Raw genomic sequence first — 25,826 nt, 5'->3', positions numbered from 1 at the left:
GAAAAGAAGACGGGGCAGCATGGAGTCTATAAATGACCAAAGTTCTATCACTAAGACGTGCCACACAGCAGACCTGCACATGCCACAAACCAAATCATGCACCAGAGTCAGAGCTAGAAAACCTTGTAGGGACACACACATATACTGACACAAGACAGCTGATTGATAAAACGAAGAAAAGCAATACAACAGTCGATGGATGTAGGTATATATATAATATATATTTACTCTTTGAAAATAAAACTCCAGTCAAATAGCTAGCATCTGTACAACTACAAAAATAAAACTTTGTTCTTTTAATATAAATAATTTATATGCCATTACAACAATTTGTATTAAGCTATAACCACTAAACAAACAAAACAGACAAATGAAAACAAGCTGTATCATGGAAATTCATTTTTGTAGTCATGGAAATATTTATATATATTTATATATTTCTCTATACATAGAAAACATATAGATCTCACATATCACCCCTATTTCTTTTATTTTAGTAGTAGCTATGATGTATGAGTTGGACTATTTTCCCTTTTAAACACAGATTTCTGGAACGGCGAAAGGGGCTCTACGTATTTCTCTTATATGCCATGTTCTGCCTTAAAATTAATTACATTAGACATTGACATCCAGCTGCCATTTCCAGAAGCGAACACACAAAAGACAATCCAATAAAAACTTTTTTACAAAAACAATAGCTCGGACTTTTGACATTCCTATGCTTTTGCCTGTGTGGCAGTGATCCGACCGGTCACCCATGGGCACGAAAAGGAAGGCGCCAGGGACCAACCCTGAGACTGCAGCACCCTCGATCGAAGGCGAGGGAAGCGGCAGATTCCTGGTACAGTGGGGCCTAAAACAAAGAGGCAAAGGCAAAGCCAACCAACAAGGCAAAGCCAACCAACACTACCATGGACTCTGCGCCATCCCCAATGCTAGAATTGTTGCTGTTTTTTGCATTTATGCAGCTAAGGGATGTTGTGGGCAAATTTAGGATTTTGTCCAGGTAAAATGGGACAAGGCCCTTCTGCCCCAAGTCGTAAGCTGATGTTTGTAGTCGCCTTGAGGAAGACTGTCAACTTTTTTCCTCTTCTTCTGCCCTGTTGAGGCCCTGGACCCTAAGCAGCAGTTAGTGTCAGGACTAGTGAAATTACGGCCACCCAAAAGAGAGTGGCAAGGGAGGTTAGCTTATCTGATCTAGTCCTACACATTTCATGCGAGACAGGAGGCAGTTCTAGGTCCTGACGATTCCTCAATGGTCTTTTAAGAATTTGGGCCTTCGTACCACTCAGATACCCTCCTTGATATCCTCCTGTAAACGCCCCTTAAGAAAAGAATCATCTTATAGTGCTACAATGTCTGGCGCTAACAGAGAAATGGACCTGGGTAGCAGGGAAAGAAGAGAGCGAGAAATGTGCACCCTGTATTAGAAACGCTTTCTGTAGAAACACAAGAGAAAAAATCATACACATTTCCTAACCAGAGCACGTTTTGCATAGATATGAAGGAATGCGGCTTCTTTCTTAGTCTCAAAAACAAATGGCAAAGGCGATGTTAGTTTGTGTAAGCCACATGGCGGCAGACTGCTGGCTTAGGACCTGATTTATATTTCGGCAGAAAGAATACTCTGTCACACCGGTGACAGATATCCCGTCTGCCGAAATATAAATCCAATAGAATATAATGGGATTTCGATTTTGGCGGATGGGATATCTGTCACCATTGAGACACAGTAACCCGTCCGCCGAGTTCTAAACACGGCCCCAAGTCTGACAAAGCCTAGGGGCAGTGAGAGATATTCACCTGCACAGGACAAGACTCAAGCAATCCAGACCTGTGTCAAGAGACAACCCTGGAGAGCAAAAGTATCCATTCTATCAGGTCATAAACTTTCTCTGTGGAAACATGGTTTACTTCTTGCAGGTGCGAAGAACCTGTTCTTCTCCAATGGTTGGGAATATTTAAAGTGGTGAATCAATGCCCTCCTCGTCAACGACTTAATGTTAAAGGTAATCCGCTTTCCCTTCCTGGCTGTGAAAATGATTAGCATGGTGGACTACACGTGGTGTAGTGAGCCAGGATACCCTCACAGGTGACAAGTGGAGCTCTATAAATCTATTGATTGATTGAGCCAGTAAGTAACACTGCCTTTGAAATGAACAGCTTGGAACTTTCTGTAATGCTGGGAAGAGCATGCTCTTGTTCTCTCCAGATGTAGAAAGGTGTTTATATGCTGGAGTGCTTACGTTGCAGCTACACAACTTTCTCATTTTGCTAGAAAAATTATAATTTACTTGGCAATTGATTAGCTCCTCACAGCGAGTTCATTCTGGTGAACACAACCCCCTAATTATTCAATCCCAAGGCTTGAACATCCCAGGTGCAGAGGACCAAGCATTTTAGAGACAAAGGCTGGACTACATTCTCACGCTCTGGAACAGGGATCACCGAAAAGGTGTATCCCTGAGCCCAGTGGTTTCATAGTTCCTGCAGCGGCGGGTAACATTACCCAGGGAAAAACTCAAGTACACTCCCTAATGTTGAATGTAACGAACCTTCAAAGAAAAAATGGAGAAAAAGAAAAACAACTGTTCAAATATGGTTCAGATCGCCTGCCATTGGTTTTGTCATAAGAAGAGAGGCCACACCTTTACAGAAATCTTTCAAAAATGTATCAAATTGTGGATGTCATACAGTCTGTTTTTGTAATGGAAGTATAGCAGCACAATATTTCAGAACATTGTCTTTCATTCTAAAGGACGTCCCGGCGAGACACCGCTCTCTTTTTCTGTCCATGTCCAGCAGTCGGACTTATGCGGGAAGGTCCGGCAAGCCCACCTCCAACCACACTCCCGGACATCAGCCAGGCGCCTTCCCATGAAAGCACACACTGAGTTATACAGTACACTTTAAATAACTTTTAGTATTAAAATATATCTTAAAGGAGGGTCTCTAATACTTTATCTTGATTTATTATAACTAATAATATTAATATTATTTAACGCTCTCTGGCAGTGATGAGGCTTTATGTACAATAGGTGGGAGAGAGCTGTCTCTTGCAGGGCCTGTCGGGAGTCCGGCTCAAGCGTGGAGGGACTGGTGCTGTGATAATATTCTTTCACAGAAACCTGCAAGGGAAAAAAAATAGATCAGGTTGGTTCCCACACAAAACATCGACTTCTTTCCTTTATTATTTACAAGTTAACAAGCATAATGCATGGTAAATTAAAATGTGAAGCATATGAGGAACAGGGGTTTAAAGAATTTCCTTTCTGAAGGTTAATTTATTTTGTAAACGTTTGCTCTTCCCTTAGATACGTATATCCTTTCAAACTGTCAGTCCATTTCCTTTATAAAATTCTATTTTCTTTTCCAAAGTTAAAATTCCTTTCTAAATGTAAATTCCCTTTCTGACCTTAATTCCTTTCTATACACCAATTTACTTTCTAGACACAAATTTCTACTATAGGTGTCTCTTCTCGTTTTGTTTTATTTGGATATTTATGTTATTTACACATGACCATTTAAATGTCTATTCGCTTTAAAGACATGGATGTTCTTCCTTTTGCCACTTTATTTCTAATCTCTTCAATTTACAGAAAAGCCTTTTCAATGCTTATTTTCTTCCTGGGTGTCTATTTTCCTTTTTGAGGCCTTTTTATTGTACACCCTACGTATCTTACCATGAGAGAAAACGCACAGTACTTACAAGTGTGCTTTGTGCGTTTATTTTACTATTATGCCCCACAAACACAATTGTAAAATCTCGATTCATTCCCTTCGATAGATCTTCTCAATGTAATAGTCTAGAAATGAAAGCTGGCCTTTATAACTGCCATGTAGGGGTTTTCTAAAGTTTTGGAATGGTTCTGTTTTCTACTTACAGTTGACCTAACTATTGCCTCTGGAACGTATAAGGAATTGATCAAGACTGGTGTAGAAATACCATCAACCATAAGCGCTGTGCTACTCATTCTGTCGCCTTCTGGAAGACGGCATCCTCCCAACCCTCCGGTGTCAGGTACTCTACTGCCGCATGTGCATTAATAAACTCATCTCTCCTTTTTTACTGACTTGGGAACTCTCGATGGAAAAATCACTCGTATGGCAACCCAATGTGTTCTGAGAGTAGCTCTGATTGACCTCAATTGAACCTGAGTTCTAGATTACAATACTTTTTAGGTTGCGATATGGTGCCTCTGCTCACATGGAGTCATCTGGTAACATTCAAACACTTGCATTTCGAATACTTTACAAAGAATGGCAAGCATATGATGCTCCATGAGTGAGTACTTTAAGTATGTGCCTAGGAACTGTAAAGGAAATGGTTACAGCACAAACACAACAGTGTCCGGCTCTACTGATTCTGCGAAAGTATTTCAATGGAATACTGTCGAAGAGACCCTTAAACCTCTGTCGCATGAATCTGGACCTAGACAACAGCATGCATGGGTTCAAGACAGCAGAGCCTGGAGTAAATACTCACCTAGTGCCTTGCAGAAGTGTCTTCCGCTCTCCTGTCTTGTTCCAGGTCCTGCAGCTCCAACTCTTCCAGCTGGTGCTTCCTCCTGTTCTTGTGAGTCATGTTGGGTGGGTGAGAAGAGTCCCTACAAGAGTCTGCCTCAGTGTCCTCAAAGCCCTCATGGGCGTACCCCAGGACTGACCCCGGCAGTCTGGGGTGCACGGCCACTGTGACCGAGGCGGTGGCGGTCACTGTGGTGCTGTAGGCTGGCAGTGCAGTCCGGGGGTGGTTGTGAGCAGTGTGGCTGGGCAGGGCCCGCGGTTGAGTCCTAGAACCCACAATGTGAGGCCTGCCGGGCCTGTGCAGTCTGTGGCTAGGGGGCTGCGGCCTCCTCTCGCCGAGCTCCAGCTGCTGAAAATGTTTTAGGTCCTGGCAGACGATCTGCGATGCAAACGTGTTCACCTTGGGCTGAGGTTGCTGCTGTGTCAGAGGGTCCTTCTTGGGCGTCAGGTCCTCATTTTCATTGCAAGATTTCACAACCTGGTGGACAAGAAGGACAGAGGCGTCATCCACTGAGCAACAAACAAAAGGCACTTTACTTTAAAAAAAAAAAGAGCTATAGAGTCATCCAAGTAGGCTTGGGGCATCTGTAGAAGGTCAGGTTTTTTTTAATTCATGATCTGCCTTTGTAAATTACGCATCCAGGGTACCTTGAGGTATATGATTTTTTGAATTAATCAAAACAGCCACATCCCAAACGATGAACAGGGTTAGGAAGAAATGAAGTACTGAATATGGATATAATGATGATCTGTAGCAGATCATATTACAAAATCTGTTATGTGCGACCCAGCAACACTTATTATCAGAAGAAACGAGAACCAACTGAAACATGGTCCACACCCCAGAGAATCTTCCTCATCCCGCTTGGTGCTGCCAAATTCCAACCTCAAACCTAAGAGAATGAAAGCAAAACAAAGTCCCCACAAGGAGCAGTAACTGCAGAAACATGAGCGCACTTGAAAGGCTTGGTATCCATTGTCTGCCACCAACATCAGGGCGACAGTGACCTGGTTCAGACACGCGTGGTCCTGTGCGATTTACTCTGAGTGCAATGACAGACATATACATCTTTACAGATAAAAGAAAGTACAGAGGGTTGCAAACATGGAGACCCACAGAATCATAACAAAACATGGAAATTCATAGAATTATAAACTCACAAACGCTGACATAGAGACATGCATACGGGCCACATAAAGCACACTTACAAACATATTAATGCAGACACCCACACACATAATAAACACACATATGAGCACACACAAACAGATGCGCTGGTCCTTTCTCCTGTCTGATAGATACTTACGGTGATTTTCGGAAAGCTGGGGTCCTTGCTGTTTTCCAGCAGGATGTGCGAAGGGGGTGGTGGAATGATGTAGGGGCTGCGCTGTTCATACAAGTGCAGGTCCTCGTCTCCAACCCCGGAGGTGGCAGTGGTGGTGGTTTCCGAGTAGTACTCGGAGTCTGAGTCCATGAAAGAGCTGTGTCGGGCAGGAGGCCGTTGCATATACAAGCCATGGTGATTGAGAGGTGGCGGGATCGGTTCTGGCGACGGTGGAGGTAAGTGGTTGCTATTGTCTGCTGGAACCATCTGATGTTGTGGAGACAGAAAGAGCAATCAGTATCTTTGTACAACACCGTGCGTGCTGACTACTGAACCAACACTAGGGAGCAACTGATGTAAACCATGGGGCATGAGAGAGACAAATGTACACCTTAGGAAGCCACTTATATTGTACGAAGCTACAAAAACATAAATTAGTGAGCTTCTAATCTTCATATAGGAACCGACTAAAACACCCTACCTGGAGCAGCTACCACAGTGCCTCAGGAGCCCAGCATTACAAATACTCGACTGTTCCTACAAAATCACAGCCATTTCTTATCATTAAATCTAGTGGCCTCCTACTACAAACAATAGGGAACAACTAACCCTGCTGAAGACCTCCTAAATGAAAAACACAGAGTGCAACAAACCCTACGGAAGTACTCATATTAGAAGAAACCACAGAGAACTATATTAACACTCACAAACATTTAGCAGCTCCAAACATCTATCCACGAATGAAATAAACAAAAAATTCAGAAAAAAAGACTTTTAATGGTTAGAAAGTCAATCTTTAGGGATCCACAGGGTAACAAGGCTCTTGAAGACCCAGGACCTTTTCTGATATATTCTGATCAGAGACCCAGACTACTGCGAGATGGTCACACCGCAGTGGGCCATGGGTAGCCGTAGCCATCTCTAACAGAATGCATGCTGACTGGACTCACGGGCTATCTGAAAATCTTACAAGGAATATGAAATGAAATGATGGCATTGTGCCTTACCTCTGCAGGGGGCCCGATAACAGACAGCAGGACCGGCAGCAGAACCAGCCCGTTCAGGAGACCCAGTATGGTTAGAATTGTCAGGACTGCAAAGAAGTACCTGGAAAGAAAGAGTACAGAGGATGAGATATTTTCAAGTAGACTCGAGGTCCAACGCAGCGCTGTCCCCTGGACCTAAGGTGCAACCTGGCACTCTCCATGTGACCCAGGGTGCCACCTGGCACTGTTTACGTGTCCCTGGGTGCAACCTGGCACTGCTGAAAAAAAGACTAAAAGTGCAACTTGGCAAAATCCACCTGATCCAAAGCAAACCCCAGCACTGTCAACATAAGCCAAAGTGCAACACTGCACCATACACGGTACCCAAGGCACAGAGCCCCACTTTCCATCGAATGGAAGGACATGCCACTAGCCCTCAGCAGTGACCCTGCACTTCAGCCCGAAAACAATGTATGAACTGATGGACTTATGAGACAGCCCCTCCCTCAAGAGCGTCCTGGCCCTTCCTTAAGTCTCCAGAACATGGCCCTCAACACTCAGCAGGCATTCTGCACAGGACCATCTGGACAGAACCCAGAGTCCCTTGGCAAAGCGTGGATAAAAAGCCCAGGTTCGGCTGAATGGCATGAAGTGCTGAACTTTGCACAATCTCAAGTCAGCCCCATTTTGACGAGAAAAATATCCATGTCTTCATGCATTTCAAATGTGAGAGGGCCGGGCAGTTTCATGTACACGGGCATGAGATGTACGTTTTACATTTCCTGTTTTCAGTGCTAATTTTAAATTGAGAAGACCGGCTTTCATTGATTTTCCCTCATTTTTTTTACAGGCGTTCACATAAAAATGCCGATCACGTCAATAAAAGACTGCCAGGGGGAACCCAAACTCAAACTTTTCCACATGTTCTTCACAATACCCCAAGCCATGGGCCTTATTTACCCAGCACAGGGCTTTTCACTCTCGCCACTCACTGAGTGCAGGGGCCGGGGTGGGAAGGAGGGTCACCCCTGACCCCAGGTTTTCTTTCAAACTGCAGCGACTTTGAGTAAAAGTCCAGGAAACATCTCCCCTGAGATGCAGACCCCCTAACCCCTGCCTCCTCCCTGAAATCTCTCGGAGCAGCCCTGCCGCTTCCTGCAATGGCTGTTTATGTTAGGGTCTGCATTCCCTGTCCGAGGAGAAAGAATTTAGAAGGTTTTCAGCTGCTCGGGGACCGGAGGGGGAGGGTGTGAAGAGAGGCACGCGGAGAGATGAGGAGAGACTTCAGTTTCTTGAGAGATGAGAGGTGACAAACCCAAAGGAAAGGAGAAATAGGATTGCAGAACTAGGAGAAAGAAAAATAACTTAAAGTCCCGCCTTGGAGGGGCAGGCTCTGTTTCCTCGTGTTGTTTTAATGTACAGTGAGTTATGTGACTGCTGAGATATGAAGGTTGGCAAAAGCTTGCAAGGGATCGTTAGGGCGTGACCCTCATTTCAACAGGAAACGAGGCCTCATAATTACAACTCAGGACAAATGCAGAGGTAGGCGTGATCCAGGGCCATGCTGAGGGGGTAAAGGAAAGAAACTGATTGGCAATAGAGAGCTGGGGCAGAATCAGGGCACTGCACGGGAGACCGTGGGGGACAGATTGTTGGAGAGGAGACCTAGGCAGGGCAGAATACGTGAAGTAGCGGGACCCGGGGCACGAACAGTCCAGGAGAAGATGGCAGGACTTGAGGTTGTAAGAAGAAAGTCAGGGCGATCAGAGACCAGTGGATGGGAGAGAGAGAAGACCTAGACGGGCAGAATTCCTGAAACAGGAAGCCCTGGGACACACAAGGTTGTGAGAAGAGAGTCAGAGCAAAGAGGTGGTGTGAGAGGGCACGGCACAACAGGAGAATGACTGGTGAGGAGTAAGATGGCAGAGGTTATTAGAGACTTCGTGATAAGAGACTGCAGAACAAGTGACATAGGCTAAAAGAATTATAAGCAAGGAGGAGAAAATGAGAGGGGGCGAGCAGAAGACTTGGGGTCCAATACCAGTCATCTCATGGATCTACCTATAAAGACTTCAAATGTGAGGACCAACATAGAGATGAGTCCTAAGCCAAACCTCTGAGGTGTGTGGGCCCCCAAGGGTGGAGAACTCGCCTTCACATAAAGTGCTAACCAGCGTGGACAGGCAGGGTTTACGCTTAGCTAAAAATTCCCCTGCACCACGATATCATCCACAGTTCTAGATTGGCACTCAAGAGCAGACCTGAGCTCAAGCACAGACCCCCTTGCAGTAACATAGCACTTCACTAACTGGCATTAAGCAGAGGCCATGCTTCAACCGCACAGCACAGAGCATACATGCATGCGGGCACAGCAAGTGAAGCAAACATTGTGCATATACTGAAGCTAGATCATGACGTGCACTTGCTCGGTTGGAGCAGATCATAGACTGTCTAGACGGGCCATCACAGTCTTCGAGCTCCCATTGGACGAAACTGATTTTCTCGCCAAACAGGTGAATACGGTTGCCATGGAGGTAGACAAGTGTCATTTAACTACTGACTGACTCAGTATAAAGGGCTTCTGCCAAGCCCAGTCCAGCTCCTATCCTGCCTTAGTTTAAGACAGAAAGGACCTTGGACAGCTTAACCAGGGAAGGAGGCCTGCACTGCACAGACTCCGCCAGGAGCCACCATGCACACACTTCCCCACCCAGACCTTTCACCACAGCACAGCGCACAATCCAAGTCATCTAAACACCCCACCCAGCCTCCACCATTCACCACAGCAGTGCACCCAGGCGACCACCTATCTAGCTCCACACATCCATCTGCCATGGTGCCCAAGATCGAACCCTCTGCAAAAAGCCTGAGCCTTTCTTGTAGCCCTGTTCCCCCGCAGGCTAACCTCGCCATGCCAGGGTGTCACAGGAATGACTGGCTTTGGGAGGGCTTTGTGGGAGCCTCATTTGAAGATGGCAAGTGATGATGTGGATATTTCTTCTAAGGAATACTGTATTATACAGGTGAGGTCTAAGTTGCATGTCTTATTACAGAACTCAAGTGGTTGCCTCCTCTCAGAAGTGTAGCACCATCCCATCTGGCAAACGCGAGCCGGTGTGCTTGCCTCCTTTAAGGAATGAGCTGCCATCCCGAAGGTGTGCGCTGGAGTGCTCCTCTCTTTTGACACATGTGGTACCATCCAGTATGTGCGTGATGGGGAGCTTGCCTCCTCTGAGGAGCCCAGTATCCTCACGAAGAGGACCAGCGGATTGGTGATGTAGCCGTAGACAAGTGGTCGCCTCCGCCACACCACCCTGCAGGTGGCGGCTGGAGGGGATGTGGTACCCCTGGGTGAGAACCTCATGGAGGGGCCGTGTCCACCAGGACAGGGATGCTCTGCCTCGTACCCCAGTGCCCGGGCACAGGTCACACTGTCAGCACCCCCTGGGCCGGCTGCACCCCGGCACGTCAGACGTGTTCTCTGTACTTTTCATTCCCACCATGCACACCCCGTGTCTGGGCTGCAGGCAGAGCTTCCTGCTTGGATTTCAGCGCAGGAGATCGAGTGGCCTGGAGGAATGCTGCGTGTTTATATACCAGAGGCCTTGTCATCTTTTCCACTCAGTGTTTAGTTTTGGGGGTGGGAGAGGAAGGGAGCTGGGAGAGGATGGAAGGCGGGGGGAGGCTCTCGGACGGCCGAGCGGCTTCAGCTGTTTATTCTACGCTCCGCTGAAGAGAAACATTGACATGAGCGATATTTATGCTGCTCCGGAGCCAGCCGGGGCTCCCAGCCTCCCCTCCCCCGGCTAAACAAGACCTCCCAGGTTGGGAGTCGGGCTGGGGCCGGTTCAGCCCGGGCCTCTCCCCCCGCCGGCCCCGGCGCCATCTTTGTTTACCTCAGCCGGGCCAGAGCGCGGCGGCCTCCGGGGCAAGGCCGGGCCCCCGCCCTGGGAGGGAGGGCAGGGCGCTTAACTTCTCGTGTAATCACCGAGTTCTTCGCTCCACAAATATTTATACGCCGCTGTCTCCCGAGTCCGCGTCACCAGGGCCGCGGCGCGGGTGGGATCATGGCGGCGAGCCTCGGGTCCGGCGAGCGGCCTCCGCGCAGGCGGGTTAATGAGCTGGGTCAGGAGAATATTTGGTGGGAAAACTGATCTCAAAGGGGGCAGGGTGTCAAGAAAGCTGTTTCTCTCTGACAGTCAAACTGTGTGCTTACACGAAACCCGATGGAAGGGCAGTCTGGCTCCCAAGGTGGGCAAAAACTAACAAGCACTGGCAAAACCACCATGTCTGGGTGTAATGTGCTAAGGCAAGCAGCAAGTTTGAGTGTAACACATGGGAGGCAGCCAGCAGGAGCAGACGGTACTTGTAAAGCAGCCCCTCCTGCAGTCCAATGGAAGCACCCGGCGGAGACGGAAGGATACACCCAAACAGCCAAAGGTGAGAGATAAATACCTAACAATGCTGAGCTAAGACATGACTGACTTAAGCCAATGGTTGAAAAAGGCTGGTTAAAAGAAATGCAATGGCTGAGGGGAACAGATCCACAGCCCACTCTATGTCTAATGTAGGGGATAAGTCTGTTTGAGAGCTGACCTTTCAAGACCAAAACGTAACAAGTATTTGCAATGCAACGGGTCTCGCGTTTGCTGGCGTTTTAAACTCCTAACCGGACTTTTCTTGCCACATGAACTGAAAAGTAAAACAGTTTCACATAAGGGAGCCAATGACCACCATGAAGCGTGATGGAAACACACAAAAGGAAACAGAAGTTCCCTTGCAGTGTCTGGGCAAAAGTGCAATTATCCATGTTACTGGCAAAAGTGCAATTATCCATGTTACTGGCAAAAGTGCAATTAGCCATTTAACCAGCAAAATGTCAATTAGCAATGTAACAGGGTCGACATCATGCAAATCGCTTTACTACTGACCAGAGAGATCGCGCTGCCTGCGATATAAAGATACAAAGTAGTACAGAAACCATACGGAAAACATGGAGCCTCGAATGTTTTCAGTTGGCTCGAGGAGGGCTAAACACCGGAAAAGGCATGACGTATGCATGGCTTCTACTAATGAAATGAATCAAATTGTAAAAGACAAGCCCACGAACCAACCAAACTCATGGGCTTGACATGGGCGTGGTTACAAGCCTGTGGGAGATAAGAACAGGGAAAGGGCGCTTTGCGCTCAACCCTAAAAAAGATCTTTTCACGATTCCTGTGACCAGTTGTAAACCAGCAAGCAATCCACACACTGGGACTCCGATCCAGCCACAAGGGGTGATCATCAAGGAGGGTCCAAGCCAAGAATGTGCATTTAATCAGCGCAGCACATCTGGAGATCATCCATGTGGGAAGCAGTGGTTCCAGACAGCCAAGACGCAATGTGAACTGGATACTGCAAATGCTTTGCATCGTTCCGTGCTACCCTCCCAGTAGCAGGGCACAGAACCATGGTGCAGAGCTGAAAAAATGTGACCACTTGTACCCAAGGCCCACCGGATGTGCTTCTTTAAACAATGAAGACAGGTCTGGTGGTATCTACCTCCACACTGCATCTTGTTCTGCAGGTGCCCTGTGCCCCTTCAAATCACACAGCTTTCATACATATTCTGCAGTGGTGCTGATGACCTCCAAATCTTTCTATGATTGCCTCTATACATTTTGTAAAGTCCTTATAAGCACTTTCCAGAAGCAGTGAAATTAGGCTCTTCACAACATACCCCATACTTGCCACCGTTTACATGCCTACATAGCTTATTTGTAAACGAATTGCACCGTGTGACACCACTGTGCAAACTTCTAAAACTGTATCCTGTCTCTGGAGTTACTAAAGACTGACTGTAATGCAGCACCATTTTTAAAAAATTTTTAAAGGGCCCCAACATTTATTATGTTCAGTCAGGTCTCTGTATCCTCTCTACAACTCTCCCCATACCCCCCCATGTTTTAAGCTCTCACATTGAGGGTCCCCATCGCTGTTCTTCTCGTCGTGAAGGCACACACACCTCTCTGCCCATTTCTAAGGCCCCACAATCTAACAACCATGACTGGCAGCACCATATTGGAAAATGTTTACAAACACAGCCTGTGCTTCCCTCTGCCTGCGCAAGACAGCTGCTGCCTAAGCAGATCTATGGTCTCAGTGAGATACATGCCAGAGGGACTACTTGAAATAAAAAAAAAAGGTGCAGAAGAGGATGAAGGATTACCTACAAAAAGATGGAATACAGGACCAAAAGAAGTTTGGAGATGAGGTGTTAGAAACAGCAGTTGACAGAGAGAGGGAAAGTAAAGAAGAGAGGGGAGTGGAGAATATCTGTGGAATAGAGAGAGAAGTATATTCCAAAAGTAGCACATGGTCGTACCTCAAGATGAAGTCAAATTCAGAGCCGGCCAGCATAAGCACTCCCAGGAGGGTGGAAATGGCACCATCCATCACTGGCGCAAACATGTGCTCGAGTGCCAGGGCTGATCGCAGGTTCCTGTTGCCAATGGCCGTAAGAAAGCCCTACATCAGTAAAAAACAAAAAGCTTTAAAAGAAAATATTTACTGTTTGTACATTCTTTGTCCTATTGTATCTGTCGAAATACTACAGAATATGTTTCTTTCTTTAAAGCCTAGAAAAAACGGGATGGGTTTATATTCTTATCTCCAGTAAATGTCAGGAAAAGATTTGACAGGATGTGAGCTAACATCGTACATTAACCAGTCAATGGGGGAAAACACTGTTGAACCACTGTATCAGCTTCCTTTCGGGCTATAAACAAGCTCTCAACACAGATCTACCACTTGGAGTCGCTGTTAGGACGGCATCTATCGGCCTCCTCCAGGGGCTCCCAATACCAAACCCAAACTGACCACAAGGCGTCACTGATGCGTCAACCTTTCTTAATTCTAGGACATACAAAGTTCCAAGAGCAGTCTAGTTACTAGGGGCCACTTCTTTGACCACAAAGTGACAGACTGGTAAGTAGGTGTTAACACCCGACCATGTATGTGTGCCATTCTGTGACTTCAGCCATCGTCACGCTTTGCCCGTCACACATTAAAACTGCAGCACATGCATGCTCCAAACCCAAAAGAAATTAGGAAGGCTGAAGGAACTTTTCTTCTGGCTTGAGAAAACTTGGGACTCTAAATCAGAACCAGCAGGAAACACATCTATCTCAAAAGAAGTGGTCTAGAATTCATAGAGATATGGAAAACCAAAACTGTTCAAGTGGTGCTGAAATGTCTCAGTGCGTAATGGAGTACGGCTACAGAATACTTACCAGAGCCACATGGACAGTGAACTCTACTCCGATGCCCACAGAGGCAATGAGGATCACCACAGGGATGGCGCTGAGCTTGATGCCGATCAGCCCCATGATTCCAAAGAGCTCCACTGTCATCATGGCCAAGACAAAAACCTGGAGGAAGACAGACCTCTGCGTAAATCGCCATTCCTCAAAACACAGCTTTAAGGACATTAGTGGACTCTCGTTTATTTTGGCTTCACACTCTACAGGGGAATCTCAATCATTGCCAGTCGCTAGGATCCTGGACTTCCTAGGGCATTGCTCCAATTTCTCACTCATGGCCCCGCGTACACCAGTGGAGTCTAGCTCAATGTGTCCCATTGGCCTTAAACACTTTAATGGAGGCTTCCTCATTCCAACTCAAAGGCATGTACACTTCAATGGACCTTCGCCTATTCAACCATCTCTGACCTCATACAACAGTGGGCTACCACACTCAATCACATTCACTGATCAGCATAGGCATCTGCACAAAATGGGGCTCTGTACTCACAATGATGCCTGCCGTCCAGGGATTGAGCAGCAAGATGGCACAGACCAGGAAGGTGCAAGCCAAAACAATGCTGATGGCCAAGAGGAACCAATGGCGCAGACCGATATACTGCTCCCAAAACAGGAAGGGGTAGCCGTTGGGGTAACTGATGACGCCCTGGGCAGCAAACTCCTCGCAGAGAGCACGGACACTCTCGATGGCTTCAATGAAGTCAGAGGTCTGGCGTAGGCCATTGAGGTAGAATGGGAACTGGGCAAACTCCAGAGGTTCCGCAGCAGGAACTGTAGAAACAAGCAGAACGAGACATTAGTGGGGGTAGCACTTGGTGCGTTACTCGGCTGTGTGCACTGTGTACCCAGAGGATACTGTAGCTGTGTGTGCAGGCCTTCAGCACTTCAGAGTTGTAACACAAGAAGGCCAGGCAGCGGGTGTTAGCAAGGGGTGACATGCTGAAGAACACTTACTTCTTAAGTTCTCGCCCGTAGTGTCATACTTGTCATGGATCCATTCCGGTGGCTGAGGGTAGAAGTTGGCCTGAGAGGCAGCGTACCCCAAAGGGTCGTTGCTCACCCACACTGTCAGGAAGATGTAGAAAGTGTCTGGATGAATGAGACCATTCTCATCTAACAGGCGACGTGTGGTAAGCTGTGGAGGAGAAAAATTGGGAGAGAAGATGTCAGCAGGAGCAATAATATTTCAAAAGGAACCCACAGGACTTTCTCCCATTGTTAATCCTACAACTCTGGAGTTTATGCTTCTTCCCTTCATGGTGCTTAGGTGCCAATCCAAAGGGGGTCCTGCTTATTTAATCCTTACTTGGCATGATAGTGCCAGCTGTTAGGGGTCCTCACTTCCTCCCTAGATGGTGCTGCTCTGCCAGCTGATATGGATCCCTACTTTTTTGCTACTTTGTGTGATAATGCCAGATATATGGGTCTCTACTTGTACCCTACTTAACATCATCAGAGATCAATGGTTGTTATGTCTCTGGGGTCCCCGTCCAAGGAAACTCACCTGGTTGTAGTCGAAGGGGACCTTCTTGTCACCTGTCTGGATCAGCAGCTTGTAGGCAAGGACCCCATTTTCTGTGCCATTGCGGTAGCTGTCACGGGTGATGCGTCCCGCTTCCCAGTCTTGATCAAACTTGGCTTGCAGATCTGGAGGAGAGGAAGACAGACAAGGTAGCAGGATGAGTCTCAGCAGGAATTAAAAGCCCCAACCATCATCAAAGGTTACCCAGCAGAGATGATACTAAAATAACCTCTGCATTACATTTCATTCCATCAGAGTCAGCCACCACAGCTAGTCTACATCAGCCTTTTTGCTACAAAAAAACCTGAATGATGTCTAGCCCCTGGTCCTACCAACAAGAGACGGCAGCTTTCTCCTTACATGGGTGTCAACAGCATCCTGTAAGTGTCTGTCAACCAATGATTTCACAAGACCACCATCAGAGTGGGCCAAAGCTAGTCAGGGTACAGATTCTTTACCATTCAGTCTCAGTCCAGTTCCCAGTGTGAAGGTACCCACTTCAGTAAAAAAACAAAAACAAAAAAACAAGCTTTTGCAATGCAATGGGTCTCACGTTTGCTCGTGTTAGAGCTAATAGCGTTTTAAATTCCTAACTGGACTTTTCCTGCCACATAAATTCAAAATGTAAAGTAAAACAGCTGACACAAGCAAGTCAATTCAAAGCGCTGCAGCCACCATGAGCGTAAGCGCAAAGGAGAGACACAAAAGGAAAAATATGTTCGCTCGCAGTCAAATATATTGGCAAATGTGCAAGTATCCATGTAACAGGGTTGATGGCCAAGGCGGTAACAAAACTGCCCTGAGGAGGGACAAACGTAAAGCATTTACCAATGTCATGAAAGGATTTTTGAAAGGCAAGCCCATGAACGAGTGAAAGTGATGGGCATGAGGTGGGCATGGTTAAAAGCCCACATAGATACCAACACGTCGGAAAGGCAGCACTTTAGCGCTGTCAGGTTTGACCTAAAAAGGCAAGCCTGGAATGGCACAGAGCCAGACGGATGGCCACTGGCCAGCTGAACTTAATTTAGCAACGCTCTTGAACGTAGCGCATATCACAGGATAGAATGATGCAGTGTCGGCCCCTCACACCTGGGCAGCAGGCACTGCAAGTGGCAACACCTTGACTTTTGAAAGCATCTGAAGTCAGGAGCCATCTGACAGCATAGGATATCCTAACTGGAGGAGCCTCTAGTAACATCAGATATTGCTAATGTTAAGGTCCAGGGTGGAGGCATCTTCTGTGAGCTCAGGAGGCAGCCCTGTTATGATCCAGAAAGGGGACCCTCCCGTGGCAGCAGGGGGTGTCAGTGAAACACCTGAAGCGGGGAACCCTTTGTCAGCAGAGGATATCCAGAGCAGGGGATCCGCCGTAAACATCCTTCAGATGGGTACTCCCCTGGGGGAAGTGGAGTCTACCAGCAGTGAGATCAGGAATGATGATCCTCTGGTGGGTTGCGGAGGCTGCCAGGAAAGACTTGAGGCAGCTCAGAAAAGGATGATGGATGCCAGGCAGTAACCTAACCCGGGAAGTGAGCTGAGCTGGCAGTGATGCGGAGAGCTGGGCGGTGTGCCTTCCACTGGGACAGGCTGTGTGTGGGCTGTGGGGAAGCTGAGCTTCCTGAAGGGGCCATCCCAGAGAAAGCTTCCATGTCCTCCCAACTAATCACTAGTTTCCTGGGCCAGCTTCCTGCAAGGGTTGCATCCCCTTTTACATCTAACTCACTTGGAAGATAAGTGTGGCAACTTTTGTGGTACAAACCTAGACAGAGCGGCGCACAGCTATGCAGAAGATTGTGGTAGGGAGCTCACTTTCTCCCCATTTCACATATAGCGCTTGTAACTGCAAACTCTGCAGAGTTCCCTCTCACCTCAGTGCATATACAACGCATGTAACTGCAAACTATGCATCAAGTTCACTCTCACCTCGTGTGTATGTCTGACTTGTTAGTTCAAGCTCTACAGAGGCCCTTCAACCTCAACCTCCTGTGTCTCTAAGGCATGGGGTGGTGTAAGAGAGAGCTCCCTCTCACCACAGTGCACGTAAGACTCATGTACTGCGCGCTTTGCAGGGAGCTCACTGATACCTCTGATGTCTGTCTGACCTATGTTGTTATACACTTTGCAGGAATCTCTTTCAGATCTCCCATCTCTGCATGTCTTGTGTTGTGGTGATGTCAGCAGAGAGCTTCTTGTCATCTCCTATGTTTGTAAGACTTGCGTTACTGCAGGCTCTGCAAACAACTCGCTCCCACAATAGTGCATATCACTCATATTACTCTAAGCTCTGCAGCGTTTCCTCGCACTTCCTGTACCGTTATTACTCGTGTTACTCTAAGCTCTGCATAGTGCCCTCGCATCTCCTGTACCGTTATCATCCGTGTTACTCTAAGCTCTGCATAGTGCCCTCGCATCTCCTGTAGCTCTGTAACTTGTATTATTACAAGCTCGGCAGACAGCTCCCTTGCACCTCCTGTACAGTTATCACTCGTGTTACTCTAAGCTCTGCATAGTGCCCTCGCATCTCCAGTACAGTTATCACCCGTGTTACCCTAAGCTCTGCATAGTGCCCTTGCATCTCCTGTACCGTTATCACTCGTGTTACTCTAAGATCTGCAAGGTGCCTTGTTGCACACCCCTGTATCTTTGTGACGTGTTAATGTAAGCTCTGCAGAGAGCTCCCTCTCATTTTCACTACCATTGTGTTGTGTGTTACTGTGAGCTTTGCAGGGAGCTTCCTCACACCGCTTGTATTTCTATGGCTCATGTTACTGTAAGCTCTGCAGATGACACACCCGCACCTCCTGTACGGTTATCACTCGCGTATGGTACCACTGTTTAAGATCCGTGGAGCGGGGAGCTCTCCCTCACACTGTGTCTGTATGGTACTACTGTAAGATCCGTGGAGCGGGGAGCTCTCCCTCACACTGTGTCTGTATGGTACTACTGTCAGATCCGTGGAGCGGGGAGCTCTCCCTCACACTGTGTCTGTATGGTACTACTGTAAGATCCGTGGAGCGGGAGCTCTCCCTCACACTGTGTCTGTATGGTACTACTGTAAGATCTGTGGAGCGGGGCGCTCCCCTCACAGTGTGTCAGTATGGTACTACTGTAAGATCTGTGGAGCAGGAGCTCTCCCTCACACTTTGTCTGTATAGTACTACTGTAAGATCTGTGGAGCGTGGAGCTCTCCCTCAGAGTGTCTCTGTATGGTACTACTGTAAGATCCGTGGAGTGGGGAGCTCTTCCTCACACTGTGTCTGTATGGTACTAGTGTAAGATCCGTGGAGCGTGGAGCTCTCCCTCAGAGTGTGTCTGTATGGTACTACTGTAAGATCCGTGGAGTGGGGAGCTCTTCCTCACACTGTGTCTGTATGGTACTAGTGTAAGATCCGTGGAGCGTGGAGCTCTCCCTCAGAGTGTGTCTGTATGGTACTACTGTAAGACCCGTGGAGCGGGGCGCTCCCCTCACAGTGTGTCTGTATGGTACTACTGTAAGATCCGTGGAGCGGGGAGCTCTCTCTCACAGTGTGTCTGTATGGTACTACTGTAAGATCTGTGGAGCGTGGAGCTCTCCCTCAGAGTGTGTCTGTATGGTACTACTGTAAGATCCGTGGAGTGGGGAGCTCTCCCTCACACTGTGTCTGTATGGTACTAGTGTAAGACCCGTGGAGCGGGGCGCTCCCCTCACGGTGTGTCTGTATGGTACTACTTTAAGATCCGTGGAGCGGGGAGCTCTCCCTCACACTGTGTCTGTATGGTACTACTGTAAGATCTGTGGAGCGGGAGTCTCCCTCACACTGTATGGTACTACTGTAAGATCTGTGGAGCGTGGAGCTCTCCCTCAGAGTGTGTCTGTATGGTACTACTGTAAGACACGTGGAACAGGGCGCTCCCCTCACAGTGTCTCTGTATGGTACTACTGTAAGATCCGTGGAGTGGGGCGCTCTCCCTCACACTGTGTCTGTATGGTACTACTGTAAGATCTGTGGAGCGTGGAGCTCTCCCTCAGAGTGTGTCTGTATGGTACTACTGTAGGATCTGTGGAGCGTGGAGCTCTCCCTCAGAGTGTGTCTGTATGGTACTACTGTAAGATCTGTGGAGTGGAGAGCTCTCCCTCACAGTGTCTGTATGGTAATACTGTAGGATCCATTAAGCGGGGCGCTCTCCCTCACACTGTGTCTGTATGGTACTACTGTAAGATCCGTGGAGCGGGGAGCTCTCCCTCACAGTGTGTCTGTATAGTACTACTGTAGGATCCGTGGAGTGGGGAGCTCTCCCTCACACCGTGCCTGTATAGAACTACTGTAAGATCCGTGGAGTAGGAATATCTGTCCCACCCATCTCAGTCATGCGTTTGTTACTGCGAGCTTCGTCTGCCACCACGCCACTCTCATCTTCTATGTCTGCATGTTTCAGTAAACTCTGCACGGCAGGCAGTCTACGCTCTGTGCCTCTAGGATGTGGGTTACTAAAAGTTATATGGAGTACAGACCCTGCTCAACCCATAAAAATCCGATACATACTTGTACATGTAAACAAACATGTCTTTTTGAATTCAGTGCAGTGTATTCACTCACCCCACACAAATAACAAGTACATGCCTGTCTCTAGAACTATTGTCAACACAAAGAGACCTTCCTCTTCAGGCTACTACAGAAATGATGTAGAGGCATGCTGTAACAAACCTCACCTCTGAGCCAGTCCTGGAAGTACTGCAGCCACATCTTTGGCAAGGCCCTGTCCTCGCCTCGCACCACAAATTTGATGGAGCTGAAGCTCTGGTGCAGTTCGTGCAGCGGCTTCTGCAACCTGGGGTAGTCAAAGCCGCCCTTGGTGACGATGAACATGTTGTAGAAGGAGAAGTACTTGAACTGGGCCGCGATGAAGCCATATTCCTTGGTGTCACGGGGCACTATGTCTGTCAGGTAGAGCCCGTCATGGACCATGGTGGTGCCATACAGGCTCAGACCCAGGAGAGCCATGAAGAGTACGACCACGATACCCTGAAAAGACATGGTGGGGTTAAAAAAAATATGATGAATTGTCCACACTGTCGCGCAGCGCTGCATTCCCCACCCCTGGATCAATCTCATCTTGGATGATATTCTGTTCTCTGGTGCCACAGATCCAGCGCTTTACCAAGAAATCCCCCCACGTTATTACCATGAATACACAACTATACAGTTCCTGTGCCTATTACGCAAGTTTGTTTTGTTGTCCCATTTTCATGGGCTGAGATAAAATTACATGCATTGAACTTTGTATTAAACTTTGTATGCAGACATTGTTCTAAGTACTCACCCGGCTAAAAAACTCAAAGGCCCTGTCTCCAAACCACAGTGCCATTCTACAGTTTTGAGTTATTCCAAAGGGTTTACCTACTGACTGTATAGATAAATTGTTGCTTTAATCCAACCAACAACCTATGTAAAGCAAGACGTACATTGATCTGTCATACACAACATGTGGCACATAGTATGACAATACGTACTTTGGTCTGCGTCTTCAGCAGCAGAGGGGCGTACTTCTCACGAGCAAAATCCGACAGGTTCCACTTTACAAAGGGCAGCGGTACACACTCTCGCCCCGCCTTTGTCTCATCCACCTGCGCAAGAAGGTCTCGTGTGGAGCTGGAAGGGGTAAAGACTTGGGATCCCAGGGGGTCCACAATGACAGAGGGTGAGGTACGGATCTGCGAGGTGGGCGGCAGAATGGTGACAATGTGCTGGCCTGAGGGGTCACACTGTGTGAAGGCCTGCACCGTGGTGGTGATGTGGGTACTGGTGGTGATGGTGGGCCCACCATAGGATGAAGCGTGGTATGTGCAGTTGTCATTGGCGTCCGCATACTCCTGTGGCTGGATCTGAATAACACGATTGGAGCAAGGGCTGAAACGAGATCAAGGTCAGGGGATAATGTCACTCACAATTAATGTACACACAAAAGCAGACTAGAAGCACTTGTTTGTGGAACCTGTGCGCAGTGCAGGCAAATACACACTCCAGGATCACAATGCATCGTGCTGAGTGTAGGTAAGGACACAGATGCAAGCTGAAAATACTGCACTATTTGCATTATGCGCACAACACAACAGGACACAGAGTAAATACTGCGCTGTGTGCTTTAAGCAGGAAACTTGATACACAATTTTTACCACATGGATGGGGTAAGCAAACACAGATACACAAGGGAAAAAATGCTAAATCAAAGCACTTCCTGTAATGAAAAATGCTGTACTCGGTACTTTTTGTTTTGTGACCTAGTGCCCTAGTCTCGTGGCAAAAACACTACTTTAGAATTTAAAAGAATGGACTTTTTAATTCAAATATCTTATAGCGTGTTCGGGTTTTATGTTGTACACACTATGACACTGCTCCCTGTCGAATAAGTGAAACTGTAACCAAAGTTTTTACACAGACCGCAGAGTCTGGCCACTGAGCATCACAGCCTCACCTGGCACGGAGGCTACCGCAGTGCTTACTCATAGCGCTCACTAAATCTCTTCCAGTGGGAGGGCTGCCAAGGGACTCAAGTGCTTCACAAGAAGGGATTTTGCCTCAACTTCAAGTTCAATACTTCTATTTCCTTCCCAGATGTGGAATTTTGCTTCCGGCCTGAACATATGGAGGCCCAGGTGAGGTGTTTGTGGCGGCCACACATTCCACGGAAGGGTCTGCCTGCAGCACCACGCACGCACACACCCGCACGCACACACCCCCGTCCCCGCACGCACGCACACCCCCCGGTCCCCACCCTCCACCGCGAGGCCGCCACTCACCTGTAGAAGCAGCAGAGGATGTCCAGCCTCTTGTCCTCGCGCCGCTGAAGGTCCAAGCTCAGGATGGCCGGGAAGATGAGCAGCACCATGGCAAAGTTGAAGACCACTACGATGGCCGCCTGCCACGACGAGAAGAAGAACAAGACACGCGTCACTTCGGACCTCAGTTTCCACAAAAGAGAAGGCCTTTTCTGGGCAAAGAACGGCCCACGGTGAGCCCTCGCAGCAGAGCGGGCCGCTTAATGTGGCCACACTGAGGTAGCAAGACTTAACTGCAGATCAGATGCAGGTAATTTACTCCCATAAATAGTTTTCAGCTTTTCGGGAAAGCATCCTACCCAGGGGCCGTGCTTTCAATGGAAATTCAGTAGGGCAGGTACTTACTGTGTAAAGTACCTTGTTTCTCCTGGACAGAGCCCGCGCCCTCCCATTAAATGTGCTGCGACAGTGCTCAGAAGTGCAGGCACTCCGTTCCGGACAGTACCTGCCCATTTAAAACACTGTCCGGATGGGAAGTTCCCGGGGGCAAAACCTGCTACTGAAGTCAGCATACGTGTGGGGCATTCCTCTATGACATAACCACCCATCTCCAATGTGACATTTTCACTCGGTGGCGGAGGCTTGTGCTTTCCTCTAGGGACACAGCGGACACTAGACCCTTCCACTGGGTCCCCCGGGCTGCAGGAAGTCTTGTACCACAGTGATCCCCACACCCGCCGTGGCCCTGGCCCCCACAGCACTCACCTGGAGTGAGAACGCCCTCAGAGCAGGGATGGGCACCAGCGCTGCCATGAAGAACGCAATCATATTGTTGACGGAGGTCAGGGTGACGCTGGTCCCCGTGCGTCGAAGACACTCGCCCGTCCTCTCCTGGGGAAAGACACACGAGGCAGGGATGTTACACAGACAGCTCATTTCCCCTTCTGATCCCTTTCCTCCTCCTCCAGGTGCTCTCTATCTGAGCCCGAGTTACACCCTCACGGTGCCCAGCTGGCACTACAACCCACCAAGGTCTTATCACCTTTAAAAAACGAGAAGTGACAGTGATGATATAAGCATCGTCAGCTCCCGAAGGGTTGCGTACAAAGGCCACTCCCTACAGCCAGGCCCACTGATAGTTTAAGTACTGTGTGTTAACTACGTCTAGATAATGGCACCAATCCCTTTTCACCTCTTCCGCAGTCCTATTTTCATTCATTGAGCCAAGTATGAATCTCCTTTCTCGAGTCGTGCGGATCTCCATTCTCTCAGTGCTCTACCATCTTCTTCAGAATCTCTGCTATGTTTCTCCCTCCTTGTTTCCTGCTTCATAACCCTGTGTACGTTCCTTACTCCGGCCTATGTCTCTTGTTCCACCTATCAGAGTGTTGTATGTGTGTCCTCCTCTCTTTAAGACCATATGGTGTCTCTATTTACCCCTTAATGGAGACGGTATGTGTCTGAATTTCCATTTATCCAAACAAAGACCAGGAGAACTAGTTTAATTTTAACAGCTCATCACAAGCTGTATCCTCACCTTGAAGGGGGTGCTCAGGCCTGTTTCCGTGAAGGCATGCGCCAGAAGAAACATGTCATCCACCCCAATGCCAAGAGCCAGAAAGGGCAGCACCTAAGACGAACGACAAAATATTTCAAAACAGCGAATTCCCAAAGTCAACATTCAGTGTGAAATAGGAAAACAAATCTGCAAGAGCAATTATCTACAGCATGCTCTGTGGAGGTGTGGGGTCTATTGCAAGTTCTGCACTGAGCTGTGGCGTCTACTGCAAGTCCTGCACTGAGATGAGCTATTTTCTGTGACAGATGGTATTTACAGACTTGTTTTGAGATGCAGGAACCCTTCACATGTCTCCTGAGAGAACAGGATCTCCCTGCATGTTTAGTGGTGGGGGGATCTCCAAGTAGGGTCTGATATGGAAGGAATCTGCAACGCATGTTCTATGATAGAGGGAGATCTCCATGCATGTTAAGCACTGACTGCCACGTGTGATGGCACAGGCAGAGGCTCGGTCATGTAGCTCTTCTGCTTACCTGGGTGGTGGCCGCGTTGAAAGAGATGCCCAGCAAGGAGCAGAGCCCGAGGCCAGATGCCACCGACAGGGCAACGAGCAGCACACCGGCCAGCCCCACAGCCCCCTGTGACTTGGAGCAATCCCAGCGCAGCATGGTCACACAGGCGTAGGCAAGCTGCAGAAAGAGGCGGAAACAGTGTCAGAAAACCTTCCTGAAAAGGGGCCAACAAATACAGTTCTACATATGGAGCCTTGGGTAAAGCAAAGCGAGTAGCGAAGGAATGTGCAGGGTGAATCGCTAGACAACATGGCGGACAGACATTGCAAACTGAAGCCAGAAGCAGCAGAGTTAAGCATCACGGGTATAACACAGCCTAGGAAAGTGAGATTATTTCTCACGATGAAGCATACTTTGTGCGCTGTTGAGGGTTTGACAACATGTTTTGTGACAGGCAGGGTGTACACACGTTTTGTGGTGGACAGGGAGGCGGTACACAAGCACAGTTATACATACACATGCTGTGGTGGAGGGAAGGGAGGCCCCAACTTGTGACTGGACTCATATGACCCCTCAGAAAGAAGCCCACACCCTGGCCCAGGTGTCCACAGCTCTTTATAGGCCTACAGAACCCAACCGAGCACCATGACTCATACTATCCGGTCATGAAACGAAATGCTGCTAAAGCAAACACATGATATCAGCGGTGCACATGCACCATATCCCACCCGAGCAGAAAGGGGACATACGCACCATCAGGAGGTACCCGCCAGCTACCCGGATCACGCTGATGTCGGAGAAAGACTTCATGATGTCATTGAGGGTGGTGGTGGAGAAGGCGTGGATGCTCTGCGAGGAGTTTTCCGGAGCAGACTGCTGAGCCAGCTGTAAGGGTGGGAGACAGCAGCATTTAATTGTCATCATTATTATTTACTGATTGTTGCTGAACCACGATGTACTATAGAAAAAAAACACTCTTAAATATTACAGATAAGGCAGTAAAGGCTTGTTCATATGACACTGCGATATACAAGCCCAAGAAGCTAATAAACGAAGACATGAGAAATGGTCTTTCAGGCTGTGTCCTTATTCCTGTGTAATACACAAATCCAGGACACTGTCCCTCAAAAGCTTTTTCTATAGAACAAGAACATATATGAACTCCAGAACACTCCTTGACACAAGCAGAGACACCCAGAGGGTATCAGAAACTTTCCAATTCCCATAGTGCCTTGTTGCCCTCTGAAAGAAGTCCCCTGGTGGCTTCCTCAATCCAATTGCTGCAGTAAGCACCAGTCCGACACACTATAAGTGCCTAATCATGCACCTCTGGAGCAAGTGACCCAAGTACCCTCTAACTAGGTGGTCTCCAAA

The 25,826-nt window shown here is 48.1% G+C and overlaps 1 protein-coding gene across 1 annotated transcript in view; it reads right to left on the bottom strand.

Moving 5' to 3' along the window:
• Positions 1-200: 200 nt before the first annotated feature.
• The window catches only part of PTCH2 (patched 2), a 74,384-nt gene continuing 48,758 nt past the window's right edge, over positions 201-25,826 (bottom strand). Inside the window, exons 9-24 of the mRNA XM_069232823.1 lie at positions 25,206-25,337; positions 24,474-24,629; positions 23,959-24,051; positions 23,187-23,312; positions 22,443-22,561; positions 21,156-21,552; positions 20,355-20,667; positions 15,644-15,786; positions 15,094-15,274; positions 14,630-14,910; positions 14,110-14,247; positions 13,203-13,345; positions 6,857-6,956; positions 5,832-6,116; positions 4,487-5,002; positions 201-3,128 (exon numbers count right to left, since the gene is read on the bottom strand). Of these exons, the coding sequence (XP_069088924.1) occupies positions 4,487-5,002; positions 5,832-6,116; positions 6,857-6,956; positions 13,203-13,345; positions 14,110-14,247; positions 14,630-14,910; positions 15,094-15,274; positions 15,644-15,786; positions 20,355-20,667; positions 21,156-21,552; positions 22,443-22,561; positions 23,187-23,312; positions 23,959-24,051; positions 24,474-24,629; positions 25,206-25,337 (3,123 nt within the window). The 3' untranslated portion in view covers positions 201-3,128. The remainder of the gene's footprint in view (positions 3,129-4,486; positions 5,003-5,831; positions 6,117-6,856; positions 6,957-13,202; positions 13,346-14,109; positions 14,248-14,629; positions 14,911-15,093; positions 15,275-15,643; positions 15,787-20,354; positions 20,668-21,155; positions 21,553-22,442; positions 22,562-23,186; positions 23,313-23,958; positions 24,052-24,473; positions 24,630-25,205; positions 25,338-25,826) is intronic.

This window comes from Pleurodeles waltl, chromosome 4_2 (genome assembly GCF_031143425.1).
Source record: "Pleurodeles waltl isolate 20211129_DDA chromosome 4_2, aPleWal1.hap1.20221129, whole genome shotgun sequence".
Lineage (NCBI taxonomy): Eukaryota > Metazoa > Chordata > Amphibia > Caudata > Salamandridae > Pleurodeles > Pleurodeles waltl.
Note: the sequence above shows the minus strand (reverse complement) of the source record. Positions and strands in the feature narration are given on the sequence as shown.